At 43.3% G+C, this 21782-nt stretch overlaps 1 protein-coding gene across 18 annotated transcripts in view; it reads right to left on the reverse strand.

The window, feature by feature from the left end:
* Positions 1-6131: 6131 nt before the first annotated feature.
* The window catches only part of PRKAG2 (protein kinase AMP-activated non-catalytic subunit gamma 2), a 327100-nt gene continuing 311449 nt past the window's right edge, over positions 6132-21782 (reverse strand). For 12 of the 18 annotated variants that reach the window (XM_055284598.2, XM_055284605.2, XM_055284604.2 and 9 more), the window contains 7 exons: positions 20234-20288; positions 18697-18823; positions 15708-15873; positions 15334-15371; positions 14064-14210; positions 10510-10603; positions 6132-7238 (listed from right to left, as the gene is read on the reverse strand). In XM_055284598.2, the coding sequence (XP_055140573.1) occupies positions 7207-7238; positions 10510-10603; positions 14064-14210; positions 15334-15371; positions 15708-15873; positions 18697-18823; positions 20234-20288 (659 nt within the window). In that variant the 3' untranslated portion in view covers positions 6132-7206. The other 6 variants (XM_055284596.2, XM_055284595.2, XM_055284597.2 and 3 more) reach the window with 1 other exon arrangement.

Raw genomic sequence — 21782 nt, forward strand, 5'->3', positions numbered from 1 at the left:
TGCCCTCTTAAGGACACTGGTCATAGTGGATTAAAGCCCACCCTAATGGCTTCATCTTGATTATATTTGCAAAGACACAATTTCCAATAAGGTCACATGCATAAGTAACCAGGGGTGACAGTGACATTATATGTTTTGGGGGGACACAGTTTAGCTCACAGCAGCCATTTGGAACTGGGATTAACAGCATAGGCTATGGCCAGGTGCAATAGCTCACACCTGTAGTCCCAGCACTTTGGGAGGCCAAAGCGGGAGGACTGCTTGAGCCCAGGAATTTGAGACCAGCTTGGGCAACATAGGGAGACCACATCTCCGCAAAGAAGAAAAAAAAAACCACATTAAATTAGCTGGGCATGGTGGCACATGCCTGTAATCCCAGCTACTCAGGAGGCTGAGCTGGGAGGATCGCTTAAGCCCAGGAGGTCAAGTCTGCAGTGAGCTGTGATTCCATCACTGCACTCCAGCCTGGGTGACAGCAAAATCTTGTTTCAAAAAAAAAAAACAACAACAAAAAACCAAAACACACACACACACACACACACCACACACACACACATAACCAACCAAAAAACGAGCATAGGATTTGGTATTAGACTGTTTCGAAGGCCTCAAATTTGGGGTGGTATGAACTTGGCCAAATTAGTTAACATTTCTGGGATAATAAAGACTACCTCATGATATTGTGTGAAGATTAAAAAAGATCATGGGTACAAAGCACTTGGCTGAGTGCCTGGCAGGAAAAAGCCCTTGGTGGTTGGTAGGTCTCCTCCCCTTATTTTTCTTTGCATTATTGTTATTTGCAGTAGTAGTAATTATTAACAGTCTGTGGTCTAAGCAGGCCTCATCATGAGGGTGAGATTTCAGCAGGACTTGAAGGAGGCAGGGGAGCTGGCCCAGCTGGTATCTGGAGAAAATATTCCAGGGAGAGGAAACAGCTGTAACAAAGCTTCCAGATCCTTCTTACATTGCTCTGCTTTATGATTTTTTTCTTTTTCCTTTCTTCCCCCACGCTAGAATGCAAGCTGCTGAGCACGGGCGTTCACTGCCTCCTAGATGAGTCCGAAGCCCCCAGAATAGTGCCCGGTGTGGAGCAGGGCACTCTGTGCACAGTGTAACAGTTGTTAAATAAATCAGTATTGAAGCCCAGAGGGATTGGGGATGAAACATCTCTTTTGTGAAGTTCTAAAAAGTCATGAGATTATGTGGATCGTGAGCCTCACGAGAGCCCCATCATTGCAGGCCAGTTTGCTGGTGCCTGGATTTGAAAGACTCCTCCAAACCAGGGGTACCACCTTCTCCTCTTTCCACTGGACACTTCTGATTAGGACTTATCCCAGAGGCTGGTCCTAAAGCAGTACTTTTTTATTATATTATATTATATTATATTATATTATATTATATTATTTAGAGACAGAGTCTTGCTCTGTTGCCCAGGCTGGAGTGCAGTGGCAAGATCTCGACTCACTGCAACCTCTGCCTCCCAGGTTCAAATGATTCTCCTGCATCAGCCTCAGCCTCCCTAGTAGCTGGGATTACAGGTGCGTGCCACCACGCCTGGCTAATTTTTGTATTTTTAGTAGAGACAGGGTTTCACCATGTTGGCTAGGCCAGTCCCAAACTTCTGACCTCAAATGATCACCTGCCTTGGCCTCCCAAAGTGTTGGAATTACAGGCGTGAGCCACCGTGCCTGGCTTTTTTTTTTTTTTTTTTTTTTTTTTTTTTAAGACAGGATCTTGCTCTGTCACCCAGACTGGAGTGTAGTGGCGCCATCTCGGCTCCCTGCAGTACTGATCTTCTTGGGCTCAACCGATCCTCCCACTTCAGACTCCGGCGTGGGACCACAGGCACACATCACTACGCCAGTTAATTTTTTATTTTTGTAGAGACGGGTCTCACTGTGTTGCCTAGCTGGTCTTGAACTCCTGGCTTCAAGTGATCCTCCTCCCTTGATCTCCCAAAGTGCTGAGATTAGAGGTATGAGTCACAGCATCTGGCCCCTAAAACAGTAAAAATTATGGAATCGTAGGTCTGGATTTCAAGAGGCTGGCTAAGGAATGAGCTCAAGTCTCTCCCTCAGTGGAGGTGAGGGGCAGTCTTTTGTACTTCCGGCTCCTGGAGCCAGCCTTGTTTTTCTTTCTGAGCAGGCACTGGGACACTTTCCTCCGTTCTCCTAAAAGGCAAGAGGAGCTCCCTCCACACGTGACTACGTCGTATTCTTTGTGCACGGTTGGTCTGTGCACTTGGCCACCTCTGGATTTGTCTGTAACACTGCAGATTATGTGGCATCTCTCTAACTTTATTAAGTCAACTGGCAATCTAGAGGAAAAGCTTTGTGTGATGGGGATGCTGCACCAGCGCCACAATCCATGTAGATGTGCTGGCCTCCAGCAGCGCCACAATCCACATAGATGTGCTGGCTTTCACCAGCCACTGTCCACACTCTGAACAGACATCAGCTGAGCACCTGCCACATGCCGGATCCTTGCCAGAGCTCAGAGCATCAAGATGAACAGGTCACCCTCCTCAAAGGACTCAGGGGACCACCGTGTCAACAACAACTGCTACTAACATTTATAGGGTCCTTTAGAGCCTGCAAAGTGCTGTTGCCTATAAACAACTTGCCAGGTGAGAAAAACCAGTCTAAGCAAGGTGAGGGATTGCACAACAGCTTCCTGGCAGTGACAGCAGTGCTGGGCAGCAAACTCTCCTGTGACAGCAGATGCCAGCTGCTTCCAACCACTGCTCTCCACTGGCCAGGAGGGAGCGAGGGTAGGGAAGGGACAGTGACCTACAATAAATACAGCTGTGTGTGTGGCGGGTCTTGTGCAGCACAGAGGGAGGGGGCATCTGTTTGCTGGGGAGGGAGAGTCACAGCAGAAGTCATATTTGATTCAGACCTTGAGAGATGAGCAGAATTGCTCTAGATGGAGAATCTGGAGATATGGTGCAGGCAGGCAGGTGTGGAAGCTGGGGACCCTTCTGGAGTGCAGGGAAGTGCATCAGTGTGGGCAGAGGCCAGTGAGGGCCTCCATCTCCCAGCTCAGGAGATAAGGCTGGATTCTCTAGACAGCCAGGGTTTCCTAGCACTGAAGTGATTCGATTTCTGGTTTAAAAATGCAGCCAGGCATAGTGGCCATAATTCGGAAGGGACACCTCTTAGGGCTCACAACTTGAATGCATTCAAAGCTGTCGGAAATGCCGCCCTCTTAGGAGACCTTTTCAAAGGGGTGGGGAGGAGGATTTAAAAATGCACAGAAAACGAGGAGGTTTCCAGCTTTTCTGCTTTGTGTGTGCAAGAGCAGAGGTGAAGGAGGCTCCGTTGGAAACAGGAGTGCGGTGCCCAGGGGCACGGCTGTAGACACAGGTGAGGGCTCCTCGATGCCACCCTCTCCCCTTGCCTGGCGGGTGAGTGAGGCCACTGCGGGAGCATCGAGCATCGCTCCTCCTTCCTGGGCCTTCGCGCCCTGAGCCCCGCAGACTCCATCTCACGCTCCGTGTCTCCTCTGCTCTCTGCAGCTCAGGCAAGTCGGCCACAAGTGCAGGGACCGGCTCTGGCCGCTTCTTCCCCATTGGCCCAAAGGGCACAGGTGAGGAGGGGGACAGCAGGAAAGGAAGGAAGCTGCTCTGAGAGCAGTGTCAGCCCGCTGAGAGCCCGCCGCTGTGTGCCAGTGGCAGCTCCCATCCAAAGCCTTTTGCCCTCCAATGCCTGTGAGGCCCAGGAGGTGGCCTGAATGAGCGAGCCAGGGGGCCTGGGCGCCAGCAGAGGAACAGGGCCTGGCCCATCGCAGTCTCCTCTCCCCACCCCGAGTTGTGACAACCGAAGATGTTTCCACATTGTCAAATGCCCCCCTGGGGAACAGAATCTCCCCTGGCCGCAAAGACTGTCTGCTTCCCAGAGTTTAGAAGACTAAACCCTCCTAAGAAATGTTCTAAGAAATTCTATCAGTTCAATACATCTACATCATAAACTCTTCTTAGAGATTAGAATGCGAAACAGAACCAACGTCCCTGATTTGTGACATGCACTTGCCCTTATCCACCACCCCGGTGACATTCAGGACAGTCCTCTCAAGTGCCCTCAGCTCTGCCTCAAGGCGGGGGTGGGACAGTACAGGGAGCCAGCGCCCAGGGGTCCCTCCAAGCCTCACCATGACGAGGTCAGGGCAGACACCTGGGGGCCACCCAGCAAGGGTTTCTGTATCGAGAATCACTTAAGACTTATTCCCTTCAAATCTCTCCTTCAATACATATTTACCAATGTGTGGCCTTTAACTAGACTTGGCCTCGTTCAGGGCCACTTTCCCTTATTCCTACAAACGCACTGAGCAGGAGCAGCACGCTCACCACAGCCACGCCTTCACCATTTGCTAGGAACAAATGCCAACCCTTCGCTGGAAGAGGGTACCAGGTCTTTGTGAGTTGTAGCCTGACAGCAGGAAGAGGCTGCTCCAAAGCCAAGCCTCAGTGAGAGGCCTGTTGTGAGCTGTGCTGTGTCTGGTGTCTGCACAACCCAGGAGCCTGGAACAAGCAGGCCTGAGGGAGACCAAGCTCTGCTGAATGAGCCTCGTGGGAACAGGAATTGCGAGTACCTTTCTATGTGGCCCCGAAGCCCTTTTCTAAAGCAAAAATATGCCATGTCATCTATATAACTATACACGTGGTGACCTATAGTTATGTGTTGCTTACCCATCAGAATGCATTGAGAAATGTGTTGTTAGGCGATTTCATCTTTTTGAGCTGGAGTCTCGCTCTGTCACCCAGGCTGGAGTGCAGTGGCGCGATCTTGGCTCACTGCAACCTCCTTCTCCTAGGTTCAAGTGATTCTCCTGTCTCAGCCTCCCAAGTAGCTGGGATTACAGACGCCCGCCACCACGCCTGGCTAAGTTTTGTATTTTTAGTAGAGATGGGGTTTCATCATGTTGGCCAGGCTGGTCTCGAACTCCTGACCTCAGATGATCCACTTGCCTCGGCCTCCCAAAGTGCTGGGATTACAGGTGTGAGCTGCTGCACCTGGCCTAAGTGATTTCATCTTTGTGTGAACATCATAGAGTGTACTTACACAATCCTAGATGGTGCAGCCCACTACACGCCTGGGTTAGATGGTGTGGCCTATAGCTCCTAGGCTACCAAACTGTACAGCACGTTACTGTAGACAACTGTAACACAATGGTATTTGTGCATCTAAACATAGAAAAGGTACAGTAAAAAGATGGTGTTATAATCTTATGGGGCCACTGTCATATATGTAGTCTGTCCTTCACTGAAGCATCTGTACATGGCCCATGACTGTACCTATATATGTGCCATGTCACCTGTATGTAGATACGTAGTCTGCACACACACTCATGTGTTGGGTACACAAACAAGGAGCAGATTGATAAATTCTTTGAGTTTCAAAACTGTGTTGTTTTGGCAGCTTTGTGACTTTTTCTTTTCTCGCAAATATTACCATCAGCTTAAATCACAACCACTATTGTTTCTATGGGGAAAACATACACATTTGCTCTCCCTCTCATATTTGGCCTACTAGGAAATGAAAAAACTGATACCTTAGCACACGTGTAAAAAACCTGTGTGGCAATTTTAAATTAAATATATTCATACACGGCCAGCGGCGGTGGCTCACGCCTGGAATCCCAGCACTCTGGTAAGGCTGAGGCAGGTGGATCGCGTGAAGTCAGAAGTTTGAGATCAGCCTGACCAACATGGTGAAACCCCGTTTCTACTAAAAATACAAAAAAAAAAAAAAATTAGCTGGGCGTGGTGGTGCATGCCTGTGATCCCAGCTGCTTGGGAGTCTGAGGCAGAAGAATCGCTTGAACCCGGGAGACAGAGGTTGCAGTGAGCAGAGATCACACCACTGCACTCCAGCCTGGGCGACAGAGCAAGACTCTGTCTCAAAAAAATAAATAAATAAAACAAAATAATAAATAAATATATTCATACTTAATAGTGGAGAGAGATAGCTTATGAATTAAACCCTGACTTTTTTTCCTGATAACGGAAAAGAGATGAAATTCATGTACTTCTTTATTTGGAGAGAAATAGCTAAGTGGAAAACTGCATGTAGAATTTTAATCAATAGGTGCTGAAATATAAGGCATTTTAAATAACTTCTTTAACAAAATGGTAGATAGTAGGATCTATTTTAATTTTTCAATCTGAAAAAAAAAACCCCAAAACAAAAAAAACCAAACTATCCTCATATATATATATACAGTGTCAACATTTTCAGAGCACTTACATTAGGAAACATTGTTTCTCTTCAACTGTATGACAATACTGTATATGCCACAATAAAATTTACAAAAAACAATCGCATCAGCAGTCATACGAACATCATGATTTTACATTTCAATACACAAGAAAAAAAATAGACATCTTCCCGGCACTTGGCTCCCGCCTGACGGCAACGTCTCCGCCACACTTTGAGAGACCTCAGCTTTTCAAACCCAGCAGCGGCTATTTCAGAAGTCATGTCCTTTCCAGATCCAAACTTAAATAATGAGAAGTTTGCCATTTCAAAATAACTGAGAGTTTATTCATGGATGTGGTGAAGTTTACTCCACCAAAAGATGTGTAAAAAAACTGCATGAAAGTAAAAATAAATAAAGCTGTTCTAAAGCAGCCTCGTTGACATGGTAGCCCAGAACAAAACACTTACGTGTAAAAGTGTCATTAAAGTTTTAAAGTAATTATTTATATTCAAATTACAACTTTTTGACAAATCTAATGAAAACAAACTGATTTGGTAAAAGGTTCAAAGACTTTCACATTCAAGCTCGGTGTTGTTTCACACACGTGCGCCCCGGCTGCGGCGGTGACATATTGCTGTATTCGGACATAAGGCACTGTGATCTGAACATGCCGTGCACTCACCTTATGTCACATCATCTGTTCCATACCAGTGAATTCTTTGAAATGAAAAATAATGAAAACTTCAGGACACAGTGCACTTTAATGACATACAGCATTTAAAATCCTTCAGACAAAGGTCTGAAAACAGTCTTTTAATGCAAGCCTGAATCTTCAAGCACATAAAATCTTTCTTTTTTAAGCTTAATGTCAACATCACTGGAAGAAATACCCATCGTTAAACCCTGATAAACATTCTTAACCACTTGCAGCCAGTGTGTTCATGAGGCAAAACGTGACCCAGAAACTTTGTTCAAGTTCTCCTCCTAGGGCGTCTGCATTGAAGGCGGTCACTCCGTTTCCGTCTCCTTTTGTTTGGCACCTGTCAGTGGATGGAAGACGAAAGTTTCAAAGCTCATGGTAACAGCAGGGTTCTCTACCCCAGGGGTTTCTACCTGCGCCTGGCAGTGCCTTAGGAGGATGATCCGAGGCTTCGGAGGAGGGCGACGTGGGAAGCAGCAGGTGGCCCAAGCTCCCATCTCCCACCCAGTCGTTCCTGCAGCTTGGATCCACGTGACATCTTGTCATTCTAAATATGTCAGATTTAACTTGGAAAATAAAAAGAATTCCACTCCTAAAAAATTTTACTAAGAAATACGTAGGTATGTTTTAGTGAATGTGTGAAGTATTTCAGTTGTGCACACTTACAAATATGTATTAAAAAAAGCTTTTGGCCGGGCGCCGTGGCTCACGTCTATAATCCCAGCACTTTGGGAGGCCGAGGCGGGCGGATCACCTGAGGTCAGGAGTTCAAGACCAGCCTGGCCAACATGGTGAAACCCCGTCTCTACTAAAAATACAAAAATTAGCTGGGCGTAGTGGCGGGCACCTGTAATCCCAGCTACTCGGGAGGCTGAGGCAGAAGAATCGCTTGAACCCGGGAGGCGGAGGTTGCAGTGAGCCGAGAGATCATGCCACTGCACTCCAGCCTGGGTGACAAGAGTGAAACTCCGTCTCAAAAAAAAAAAAAAAAAAGCTTTATAAATATTCTGAAGGATAATTGCACCTAACAAGTATCTGGCTAGGACATTCCACAGTGGATTGGCAGGGAGAGCTACTATTTTTCTCATCACAGGAGTTTCTCTCCTATTTTTTCACCAGACGCTAGACCCCTGAAAGAGATCAGCAATCTATTAGAGTATGTGGCTAAAACATTGTAGCCCCTAGCATCAGACTGCCCACGCACTGGATGCACGCACACATGGGTTCATTTGGACAGTCTAAGTTTGACAATGAACTGTTGCTAAAAACTTTTTTGAAAAAGAGAAAACGTTATTGTGTTGAACCAGTATCCCTCTGGGGAACGGTGGCCATTGCCTGGTGAAAAGAATCACCACTAGTACCTTTTAATCGAGTGACAGCAGACACTTCATCAAACTGCCTCTTACTGACTATTCCACGGACAACCACCTAACAGTGCTGGTCCCGGGCACCGCGCCTCATTGCACACGCATGGCTTTTGTGCACGGCTTTCAGCTCTTTTCATAGCATCGTAGGAGGGAGACGGGCCTGTATCAGCCCGCTCCTTCTCCACTGAGGAAACTGGGGCTGAAGGAGGTGAAGTGACTTGCCTACATTCAGACAGCGCTTGGGCAGGACGGCTGGGACTTGGCCTCACAGCGGAGGCCTCCTCGTTTGCAACTGTTGATCAGACGCAGGCGTTCCCTGAGTTCCACTCCAAAAGTTCACTTGTAATCCAGTTATTAGTAACATGGAATATTTTCCTCAACGAATCGTGTTGTATACACTGTATCATAAGGAATTCCAATCCAGCTACCCCCATCTTCAGGGCACAATTTCTATGGTAACATACATTCCAAATTCCAGCTGGAAATAGATTCCTCCCTGTGCCAGCAGGGATGGGAGGGGCATTGCAATGACTTAGAATTTTTGAAATACCAAATCTGGATGGAAATTTGAACTCATCCAGCACAACCGTCTCATTCTTATGGTTTGAGATATCAAGAAACAGAGAGGATGAATCACTTGACTTGTTTACTCTTTTTGTAATGCCCAAAGAGACAGACAAGAGCTGACATTCAGCCTGACCCCGCTGGGGAGACTGTGTCCCTTGGTCCAGGGCTGGAAACGGGGTATCTTTTTCTGAAGGTGCTAAGCTATATACCTGTGGGGATAAATCTGCCCAGAGAAGAGGCCTTTTCTAGTTAGCACAAATGTGCTGTGCAGTTATGCCTGCTTGGAAATTTATATGAATTCAATACAATGGTCTGGGTGCGTCTGGCTCCCTCTGTTCAATGTTGCCTGTGAGATTCCTCCACTGTTGAATGCAGCTGTACTGTTCGTTTTCAATCCTGTATCGTATTCCATCGAATGAATGTGACACAATTTATCCATTCTTCTTTTCAAAGATACTTGGATTATTTCCAGTTTTATGGCGTTAACATTTGTTTAGCTCTTAATGTTTCCTGATTATAAAGACTATTGTGAGATTCAGGTCTTTTAAACACTTGAAGTTTGCAAGTGACTGCACCAGGCCCCATTTCTAGAGTCTGATTCAGTGGATGCGGGGCGGGGCCCCAACATGAACCTTTCATTTTCTAGTAAATTCCAGGTGGCGGTGATGATGCCCGGCCTGAGGACCACCTCGGAAACATCACTGCTATACTGGAATTTCTCTTGGTGTTCTCATTTAGCGAATAAGACATGTTTCTTGCAGGTGAAGATTCCTTTAGGGTAGGTATTTTTGGGTTACAGACTAATTGTAAAAACTAGTCTTAGCTGAAATTTCTGAACTAAAGAGAAATCAACACTGCAGCACACACACACTGTTTAATACTGGATTCTGAGAGTTCAAAGGCAAGGCTGTTTGCTCCCACGTCGGGTCCATGTGGCCCTGACTAAGGCTGGGTTGTTCATATTTGACTGGGGCTGGGGAGGTGGAGGGATGGGAAGAAGAGGAAGAGGGAAGGGAGGGAAGGGAGGGTTGGCAGTTTTAAGAACTCTGAAGCCCACCTCTTACTACTGAGTGTGTGAAATGAGAAGAAGGCCAGCTCCTCTGGTCTAAAGGCCTCTCCTGTTCTCTCTGCTCCTCACTGAGACTCTGAGGGCTTGCTCAAAGTGAATCTGTCCGAAAGACTTTAACCACACTCTATTTGAAAGTGAATGTAATTTCTGTACAATATTAATGAATAAAAGTTTGTGTTTAGGTATTCTGTTTTATCTACTCAAAATATGTTTTTTTTTTCTCTTTAAGGAAAGATGAAGGTATCAGTAGAAGCCAGTGACATTCCCTCTATGTTTCTGGTCACTAGTTCTCTCACAAAGCACAACTGAAGAGGTCTTTTCAGTGGAAAAGGTTATGATGAACATGGCAATGGCTCCCAAGTCATTTAGGGGCCACTGGACCTTGATAGAATGCTCTTAACTTAGAATACGTTCCGTACACTTTCCTCACTCATGCAGAACACTTAAACTTCCCAACTGAAAAGAAAACGAAAACAGTTTCAAAGTAATATACTCAAAGCCTTGATCTGTAGGTGGGTGGAGAAATGATGGTTTAAATGCTGCACTTCCTGTTCTACCTCCCACCTTTCCTAGACGCCGATGGCAAAGGTCAGAAACCAGCATTTTACCTGCTGGTGTGAGGATCAGGGCTTGCAGAATGTCCGACAGAGAAATAATACCCACAATGCTATCTGCTTCATTTACCACCACCAGCCGATGGACCTGCAAAGAGAAAAGCAGGACACGTGAAAATTAACATTTAAAAAAGGTTTAAAATGGACATTAGAAAAAATGTCCTGTCACGTTTTTATATGATCAACACATCCCTCCAGCCTGGGGAATAACAGTGAGACATCATCTCTGAAAAAACATTAGACAGTGGCTGGGTGTGCTGGTGTGCACCTGTGGTCCCAGTTACTTGGTGGGAGGATTGCTTGAGCCCGGGAAGTGGAGGTTGTAGTGGGCCAAGATCGCACCAGTGCACTCTAGCCTGGGTGACAGAGTGAGACCCTGTCTCAAAAAAAGAAAAAAGCAACACACACACATACACATCCCATAAATGAACACATGAGGGAAAGTAGCCTCAGACAGACCCATATGACGACCTTAGGCTCTAATGTTCAATGTGTTACTGTCTGATTACCTGGAAGACCCACTCCGTACTGAACAGTCACAGCCCTGGTGGAACAACAGCGACACAGGCAGGAGAAGGAAAGAGGGGAAAGCTATCTATCTCCTGTCTCTAATGATACTGATTTGTGTCTAAGTCAAGCTGATTTGCTTGCTTGCTTACTTTTAAGAAAAATGAGCTAGCTATGCCCTGCTGAGTTTTCAATTTTCAAAATATTAATATAGAAAAGATACAACTCAAACATGAAGCACAATGTAGCTATCATATATTCTTAAACATAACACTTTTAATTTCTAAAAGTTGTATGTCAGTTTCTAAGAACTATCAGGCACTTGTCTTATTAATACATGGGAATGAAGTCCAGATGATGACGGAAACGAAGAAACAAGGTCGTGGCTCTCACAAGGGTTTTATTTTCTGCAATGTCTTTTCTCTGTGAAGTTCATATATTAAGAATCGCATTCAAGAGGATAAATGAGCTACAACGAAGTGGGATAGACTACGTTCATCTCTAGTTTTCTACTCTGAAATTTCTGATGAGTGACTGCAGAGTGTTTTGAGGTGTTTCTGTAACAGGTATTTCACCCGCAGGAAGGGAGCGGCGTCGCTATTCTCTTAAAAGCTTCACAGTGGCCAGGCGTGATGGCTCACGCCTGTAATCCCAGCACTTTGGGAGGCCAAGGTGGGCGGATCACCTGTCAGCAGTTCAAGACCAGCCTGACCAATATGGTGAAACCCTGTCTCTACTGAAAATACAAAAATTAGCCAGGAGTGCTGGTGGGCACCTGTAGTCCCAGCTACTTAGGAGGCTGAGACAGGAAAATCGCTTGAACCTGGGAGGTGGAGGTTGCAATGAGCTGACATCGTGTCACTGCACTCCAGCCTGGGCGACAGAGTGAGACTATGTCTTAAAAAAAAAAAAAAGGCTTCGGAACTTGGGGCCAGGTGCAGTGGCTCATGCCTGTAATCCCAGCACTTTGGGAGGCCAAGATGGGCGGATCACAAGATCGAGTGTTTGAGACCAGCCTGACCAACATGGTGAAACCCCGTCTCTACCAAAAATACAAAAATTAGCCAGGCATGGTGGTGCATTCCTGTAATCCCAGCTACTCGGGAGGCTGAAGCAGGAGAATCGCTTGAACCTGGGAGGCGGAGGTCACAGTGAGCTGAGCTTGTGCCATTGCATTCCAGCCTGGGCAACAGAGTGAGACTTTGTCTCAAAAAAAAAAAAAAAGGCTTCAGAACTTGGGCCGCGGCAGCTCCGTGCCAGCTGCGCCCTGGGAGACCCTCTCTGTATTGAACAGTGATACCCCTGATAGAAAACAGGAACATAGGAAGGAGACAGGAAGAGGGGGAAATCCAGTTGTTGTATTTTGTCTCAAATCATGCTGTGTGGGTGATGTTTCTGTCATAGCTTGCTTTAGGTAAATAATAATAATAATATAATGGCTTGGTCATCTTTCTCATGGCAGTCAACATAAATTTCTTTTAAATGTTTCTCTAAAAAAGCTTTCAGGTTCATCAGTAATCCTGTGATATAACACAGCACAATTGTTTGCTAACTATAATCACACATTAAAATGATAGTTCACATTTGTCTTCTACACTGAAGACATTTTATTGGTTACATTCAGTAGTGGATATTAGCCAGGCGCAGTGGCTCATGCCTGTAATCCCAGCACTTTGGGAGGCCAAGGTGGGCGGATCACGAGGTCAGGAGATCGAGACCATCCTGGCTAACACGGTGAAACCCCATCTTTACTAAAAATACAAAAAATTAGGTGGGCGTGGTGGCGGGCGCCTGTAGTCCCAGCTACTTGGGAGGCTGAGGCAGGAGAATGGCTTGAACCTGGGAGGCGGAGCTTGCAGTAAGCCGAGATCATGCCACTGCACTCCAGCCTAGGGGACACAGCAACATCCTGTCTTTAAAAAAAAAAAAAAAAAAAAAGTGGATATTAAACAGTTATCTTCTGAACTCTGAAGGTTAAGGGAAACCATCTCATCCAGAGAATTAAGTAGTTCTCTCAGACTGAAATGACTCCTCAAATATTTTCTTGTCATCTGCTGCTGAGTCAAACTTATGTATGTCCCTTGTTGGAGGTACCTAAAAGTTAGTGTTCTATTTATGTCATATAAATAAATGGAATCATCACTGATACTGTACACCATTCTCCTAGCTATGCTAAAGCTAAAAACTTATTTTTTTGCTCCTTCTGTGAGGAGTCATCTTGTGAAAGAATTTTTTTTTAGATGGAGTCTTTTATTTAAGGTGTTACACAAAGTACATTTGAAAATCCCATAAGCAGTAAAGTCTAAGGAAATCAGACTGCTGAGGTGCAAGAAACTGGGAGTTACTAGATTATTTGCTATTTACCTAATTGAGGAAAGAGAGATACTGGTGGGAAGAGAGAAAAAAGTTTTACTGACTTATCATTCTCTTTGTTAAAATATACATTACGTACTTTAAATTTTGAATTCATAAATATTCACATGGAACTTAAAGCTTCTGGGACAACTTTTGTTTTCTCAAAACAAAATGTATCTATAGATATAGATACATAGATCTATTTAGAGACAGGGTCTTGCTCTGTTGCCGAGACTGGAGTGCAGTGGCACCACCACAGCTCACTGAAATATCAAGCTCTTGGATTCAAGGGATCCTCCTTCCTCAGCTTCCCTATTAGCTATGACTACAGGTCCAAGCCACCATGCCCAGCTAATTTATTTTTATTTTTAGTAGAGACAAGGTCTTATTATGCTGTCCAGGCTGTCAAACATACATAGTTTAAACTATGAATGTATCTTACCAGTTTATTTGATTCAGCTATGATATCAGGACTTTTCCTTCAATTCAATTCAACAAACCTTTAGAGATCACCTATGTGCCAAGTAGTGTGCCGGGTTCTGGGACAGGAGAGAATCCCATCCGACTGAACCTGGAGGCTGCCTCGCTGGGCCCTTCCTGAGATTCAGGCTTCTGGAGGCACCATTCACTACTGGGGACTTGTTGCAGTGGACTTCGGGGGAGCAGGACTGGGAAAGCCGTCTCACCTCAGCTCTTACTATTCTGTCCACAATGGTCTCCAGTATTTCCAGCTTATTGCACTTCACAACACCTTCAAAATACTGTGAACGGTGCTGAAGGGCCTGGGTCACTGTGATATCTAGGTTATTGTATGTTTTCTCAGCAGCAAGATTCTGTAATGAAGCAAGAGAATAATTATATCCTTTCATTTCAGTTCACTTCAATGACCAAAATTAGTGAGCTTAAAAGAGCCTGATTTCTAAAAACTTTAATGCTCATCTGAATTTAGTACCTGCATACATCAGACGTTCTTTCTGGTTTACAACATGCCATTGCTACTGTTATTTCGTCAACGTATCAATCACAATTAAAGATAACCATGTTACATGGTCTACCTTCCTTACGAAGCAACATTGTTAAACTTTGATAGTATATCCTGCCAAAGACTGCCCCTCAATTTTTACCCTCTAATGCTCTCTACCATGAATGGATAAAATCTCTGGCAAGGTGGGCTGACATCTGTAAAGGGTGGTGAGTGCCAAAGAGCTAGAGATGCTGCAGCAACAGACCTTCTCAACAAGCTCCCTGGGGAACAAGGTTTCTGCTGGGAAGTCTTTGGGGGACCCATGGGGATCAAGCAACCAGAGGAAGAACAGGCTTGATGAGCCCCATGTATCCAAATGGCTTCATGGGGCTCTCATTCATTTTAGCGGGTCCCACTCAACCAAAATGCCAATCAGCATATTTCTCGGTGACTATTATGTTTAACATAACAATAGTGTGAAGCAAAGGGTTTGAGACAGCTGCAAAAGAATGTTTAATGTGGGGTCAGTATTGTGGCAAAAAATGGCGTGCACATTTGGGGCTCTAAGGTGTCAGTCCCCTTTTCTTCCTTAGAACAGTGGCTCCCAATCAGTAAGCTATGGGATGCACCTGACAAAGAAGCCATGAGTCCACGTGTGCACAGTGCACGTGCCTAGAGGCGAATAAATCAGGCCTCCTACATGGAAACAAGAACATTTAAAATACATACACATGCTGTGGCAGTGCATAAAATATGCATGTATTGTAAAGACGAAGAATTATAAAATGCTACTAATATATAATTAATTGCTAAACCAATGCATATTAAAAGTACAATTACTACAGAAGGTCTATAAAATTCTGATAATATCCTCACACCCCAAAAGGTTAGAAATTATTAAATTAAGAAACAAGAGAAAAACATAAAAACACATTACATGAATGTTTAAAATGCATTCTAGGTGACAGATTAAACAAAATTAAAATACTTACAATTACATCAAATTTGGAATAAATATCTACAACTTTTCCTAAAAATGAAAAATATATGTTAGAAAAATGTCTTAAGGAACACAAAGAAACTCCTTTAAAATCGGTTTTAATGACATAATTACTAAAAGTTAAACACTAATAACCTTGTCTATTTTAAATGGAAACTTAAATAGATATAAAATCATATTTTAATGGACATATGAAAATAAACCAATTAAACATTTTTTATGATCCTGTGTGCCCCTTGATGCTGAATTTATTCACCATATCCAAGTTTCCATTTTCCCCACGTATCTCCTGTGCCAGGTCATCTCACAATAATTGCACCCCGAGATAAACAATTATTTCTGTCTGTTAGCGCTAAACACACAAACCTGACTCATCCACAACAGGCAGAGCTGATATTCGTCTTTCCACAAATATGTTCAAGGCTTTGATGATGGGAGTGTCTGGATGTATGAAGGCAATGTTGTGGTACGTCCCTATTCCAAGCTCATCCAGGTTCTGCTTCATGAAGGCAGGCTTTGGCATATCAGACATCTAAACAGGAAGATAAACGCAAATGTTCTAGACCCAGAACACACCCTTGTCACGTTCAAATGTCCAGATTTGAATGAAAAAGTATGTCCAACAAATTAGTTTTTTCTAACAGTCTACCTGGATGTCTGAATTAACATGAGAAAATTACAAAGAACTTTATCTTTTGTTTGAACCAGTTTGTATGTCTATGCTTCTATTTAACTACTCACAAACTATTGCAAAGCATTAACACTGTAACATTTTTCCATCTCCTCTTCACTCACTAAAAACACGTATAGAACCAGGGAAGAACAGGTCTATTTGGGATTTTAAGACCTGTAAGCCACCAAGAATTGAATCGTTTATTCTTAATTGTTCATGTTAAATTCCTGGTCCTGCTGTCAGGATTAAGTAATATTTATTAAGAACCCACACATTTCCAAACCCAAAGCATTTGACGGCAGCTGTCTGAGCCACTGCTAAGCTAGTCCTCACGCCACCCGCCTCTACATCCTGAATTCTCCTTGGAGAGCTCCAATTTTTGTCTACTAGGAACAAAGAAGCCAGCTGAACAGAATTAAAAGAATCTTTAAAAATTAACTTTTCATGGGCTGTTTTAAAGGAGGAGGGATATGGCAGGAGAGAAAAGTCTAGGATCATGTTTGAATATAACAAAATAAGGTCTATGGTTTCAAAAATCCACCTTTTATAAAGGGTATAGTTGATTCCATCCTCCTGGTGTACCTTATAATTATCAGGAAAAGATGAACAATTAGAAGAAACAAAATGTTCAAGTCAAAGAGTTCATCAATATTCAAATCATGAGACTCCTAGAAATTTAGAGAAAAAAAAGAAAGACCTATTAGGTCATCTAGTCCATCTCAATATAGCTAATTCCCTGTTGCATACTATATGCTTAGGCTAATTTTCAAATGTCTTGAAGGGTAATGCTCCTTTTTTTCTCAGAAAATGATCTCGTAATTCAGTAAAAATCAGGCTCTGAAATGTCTTTAAGTTCTATATTTCTAACTGAAAACCTTTAGTTAGCTGAATATTCTGGTAGCATGATTCTAATTACCATATTGGCCCAAATATGAGGCAGTACTGGGCAGAGGCAACTTCCTCTCCTTTTTATAGAAGATAAAAATCTGAAGCAGCTCTGCAAAAGAATGATCTCACGCTTTTACTCCCTCTTGTGCAACAGCACACTAGCAGAAATAGTTTGGGCTTGGGAGTCAGAGAGACTCCCGGGTTTGAAATCTACCACTTAATATCCATATGACTTGGGGCACGTTTCCCAGCCAGGTGTCCTGTGTATGCAAGGTGTGCAAACGCCTCCCTCCCATGGCCCCTGCGTGGAGGAAAGCATGGGGAGTGAGGAATGCTCGAAAGGGATCCTGGCTCTACCGCTTCCTCGCCACACAACCATGGCAAAGCTACTTAACCTTTCTTAGCTGCATCCCTATAAAATAGGATTAATAAAAATACCTACCTGATAGGGTAGCAGCGAGGATGAGATGATGTAAAGTGCTTAGAACAGTGCCGGACATACAGTAATCAGCTCTCATGATTAATATTATTTAAAAATGATGACTCTAAGGATTAAGTGAGCTGCAGGCCTCACGTGGGGGCCCTGAATACATCCTTCCCACCCCGTGCTCCCTCTGTTCCTATTAAACTTCAACTACTAAAGTGGCTGCATTCCCAGATGTACAGTCTAATAAACAATGCGGATGCATCCCTAATCCTTTTTTCCCTGATTATCGCCTTTATTAAACTTCAAACTTGAGTTTTTTGTAAATTACTCTTCTCTACCTTCTTTCTTAGCACAGCATGGTTAAATAAATGTTATGTATATATGTAAATGATTAAAATACAAGACTGGGTTGGTTGACAAGGTATTTCTCGCAATCACTAAGCCCTCTGTGCTTCTGTCAGAAAAAGGGGCTCCTCAAGCTGCCTCCAGGGCAGGAGCTTCAGCTCCTTCACACCGCACCGGAAGGCTATTTTAGGTCCTTAGGGTGAAGCCATGGGGAGGAAAATGGGAAAGCTAATTTGAAGCACATTTTTAATATCTGTTACAGTCTTGAAAAAACAACTCTTCAAATTACCTCTTCAGAATGATTAAGACCTTCTACTGGTTCTATTTGACTGATTACTTATAACCTCAAATTCCGTGCATGTAATTAAAAGAAAAACATAAAAAACCTCTCATAAACTCTCTGTTCTTCCTGAGTCTCTTTTAATGTTTCCAACCAAACAGGCTCAAAGTTCTGGATGACTATGGGGCCAGCTCATTTCAAGTAGCTGAGAAAACCTACAGGTAATACAGGCCTTATTTGGACCAACATGGTATTCTCTTGTCAAAATTTTATTTGCTTTGGGTTTTTCTATCACTGCTGCAGTTTATAGTACGACAATCTTGAGGACAGCATTTTTGGGAACACGTTTCTAAAACCGTGACACCAATAAAAGCAACATAAAGCAATTTTTGCTGTAGATATTTGTTCAGTTTATCTTGTACAACAGTCCTTAATTAGACTGACTTGCAGATTGCCTTATTTCACCTCATATGTTGGTGATAAATGTTTTAATTTAAAGAGAGAATGCCGAGTTTTGCTTTTAAAATTGTTTTGATACTTGCACTAAAAGGTGATTGCTTTTAAATTGGAATCAACTTTAAGAATGTACAGAGAGTAGTAAGTTGAGAAACTGAAGTTTAGAAAGGGAGACCTCAAAACTAACAATTTCTTCTACTGAGGGTAACAGGAGCCAATTTACTTGAAGTACATTATTTAATAAGTAAATGCAATTATGTCTTTAGAAACGCTAAAAACTACTTACAAAAAGCTGGAGGAACTTGAGGATTCTTTTGTGGGTAAGTATATAAAGTGCATTTCCACTGATAGGGTCAATAACTGGCAATCTGTGGATTTTATTTTTGATCAAGGAGTATACAGCATCGAAGAGGCTGTGGGAAAAGTCATTAAAGTTGTTAGGAGGCTTTCAAGAAAAATCAGAACACTTTGGACTATCCCTGTCTTAAAGCACTTCCAGTGTTTTTTTTTTTTTTTTTTTTTTTTTGAGACGGAGTCTCGCTCTGTCGCCCAGGCTGGAGTGCAGTGGCGCAGTCTCCCAGTGTTTTTATTATTACAATAATAACAGTGTTTTGGAAGAGTTTTAAATTAGAGATCTCAGCAAATTTTTCATCTTTCACAATCTATGTTAACATATCTCAGATATAAGTGCAAGCTACAAATCTCTAGAAGAGGAGATTTTTTTTGGTTTGTTTTTTTGAGACAGGTTCTTGCTCTGTTGCCTGCTGTCACGGCTCACTGCAGCCTTGACCTCCCGGGCTCAGGTGATCCTCCCACCTCAGCCTCTTGAGTAGCTGGGACTACAGGCATGCGCCTCCTTTCTTTTTTGTAGACATGGGGTTTTGCCATGTTGCCCAGGCTGCTCTCGAACTCCTGAGCTCAAGCGATCCACCCACCATGGCCTCCCATAGTGCTGGGATTACAGGCATGAGCCCTTATGCCCAGCCAGGAAGAGGAGTTTTTTTTAAGAGTGTATTTAGTGATTTTATTTGAAAGATAATGAAACCTAAATCCTTAGAAAAGCAAACAGATGCATCGTATTAGTAAGAGAGCAAAAGCTGTAGCAGCAAGCCCTCTGCATTGGTGAGTGGGCAAACTGGCTCTATCCTGGGCTGGCCTGGCTAGGAGATATTGTAGGGCCAACATTTCCGTTCTACTTGGTCCCTCTCCTGGGACTGCCAGTAAGAAGGCTGTTATATCTTTTTGTTAGGACTTATAAATAAAATGAAAATAAATATTTTAATCTTTCTCTGTACTGGATTTGAGTTTGAAAGATGCTTTTACACAAATGTGGAAATGTATCACAGCCAAACCAGAAGGCTTGGATAAAAAAGGATGGGCCAGACGACTACACAGAAGGCAGCTCATGCTCTGACCACATCTGAACCGACATCTAACATACACTGATGTTTAAACACTAGTGTGGAGCAGAATTGCCAAGGGAGTTGTTTAAATGCATATTCCTGGGCCCTATCCTGATTTAGCAGGTCAGGGGTAAAAGCCCAGGAATCTGCAATTTCAACACGCCCCCCAGATTGGCCGAGATCTTCATGATGGTTTAGTATGACCCTATTACTAGTCCATTATCAATCCTTAGCACCAGCAATGGCTGTGATTTTTGTAGTGTTGCTAGATTTACTGAATGCGTACAGTGTAGCTGGAATTAAGGAGGCGGGCCCTATTTGGAATGAAGAACATGTTTATTTGTTTCTTTCTTTCTATCATGGTGATAAAACACATACATCTGAATGAATGTTTTCAAAGGAAAAAAAAAACAAGTTTACCTTGCATCTGGAGATATATTCACTAAAGGCTTAAATGTTTCTTGTAAATAAAGCTCTGTATTTATAGAAAGAAAATATGCAGTTAGTAACACATTTGCTGTTTGCAGTTATTACACAAATTCAAATACCCTTCAGTTTATGGTTAATAGTTACAAGGATTAAAAACTCAAATAAAAAGAAATTTAATTTACCTAAAACTCCTGTGTTGATTACAGTTATGGCTATTTTAAACAACTTCCAAACTGTTTTCAGGATGTTGCATTTGAAGAAAAATTAAATATTAACAATGTGACAGTAAGTGTTTATAAAATCAGGAAAAACAAAGAAATCTGATAAAAGGGCAATACCAGCAGAGGTCACTAGAATGCTACCAGGTTCATATTACTCTCGAGAAATGAAGCAATTATGAAATTTTAAAAATCAATTTCCATAAGTTATAAGATAAAATCAGTTATAACAAACTTTGTTCTTTAAATATTCTTAAGTATTATTTTACCAAATTGATGCTCAAAACCTACTGCATTGTGGGCATCTTTCCAGCATATAAAAACTGTTTTTTTCTAAAGATATCAACTGCAATTAATTTGCTTTCCCAAGGTTTCTTTTTTTTTCTGAGACAGAGTCTCGCTCTGTTGCTCAGGCTGGAGTGCAGTGGCATGATCTGGGTTCACTGCAATCTCTGCCTCCCGGGTTCAAGCAATTCTCCCACCTCAGCCTCCCAAATAGCTGGGACTAAAGGTGCACGTCACCACACCCTGCTAATTTTTTTGTATTTTTAGTAGAGATGGGGTTTCATGATGTTGGCCAGGCTGGTCTCGCACTCCTGACCTCAAGTGATCCACCTACTTCAGCCTCCCAAAGTGCTGGGATTACAGGCATGAGGCCCTGTGCCCAGCCTCATTTTTTTTTTTTTTTTTTTTGAGAAAGAGTTTTGCTCTGTCGCCCAGGCTGGAGTGCAGCAGCACCATCTTGGCTCACTGCAACCTCTGCCTCTCAGGCCCAAGCGAGTCTCCTGCCTCAGCCTCCTGAGTAGCTGGGATTACAGGTGCGCACCACCACGCCTGGCTACTTTTTTGTATTTTTAGTAGAGACAGGGTTTCACCATGTTGGCTAGGCTGGTCTCAAACTCCTGACCTCAGGTGATCCAAAGTGCTGGGATTACACTGGGCTTCCCAAAGTGCTGAGATTACAGGCGTGAGCTACTGCGCCCGGCTAATTTTGTATTTTTAGTAGAGACAGGGTTTCACCATGTTGGGCAGGCTGGTCTTGAACTCCTGATCTGAAGTGATCCACCTGCTTTGGCCTCCCAAAGTGCTGGGATTACAGGTGTGAGCCACCGCATCTGGCCTTGCTTTACCAAGGTTTCTATACAGAAGGCGTTTAAGAATATTTTGGCATTATTATTACTACCAAATATCATGTAATGTCAAAATGCAAACATACTTAACCCTTGGTCTATCAGTACTTGTACAGTAGAACTGGACAAGAAGTATCTATCTTGGTGTTACACAATCACTGCACAACAGGCCGTACAGATCCCAGGCCAAAT

The sequence above is a fragment of the Symphalangus syndactylus genome, chromosome 6, assembly GCF_028878055.3.
Source record: "Symphalangus syndactylus isolate Jambi chromosome 6, NHGRI_mSymSyn1-v2.1_pri, whole genome shotgun sequence".
In the NCBI taxonomy this organism is placed as follows: Eukaryota; Metazoa; Chordata; class Mammalia; order Primates; family Hylobatidae; genus Symphalangus; species Symphalangus syndactylus.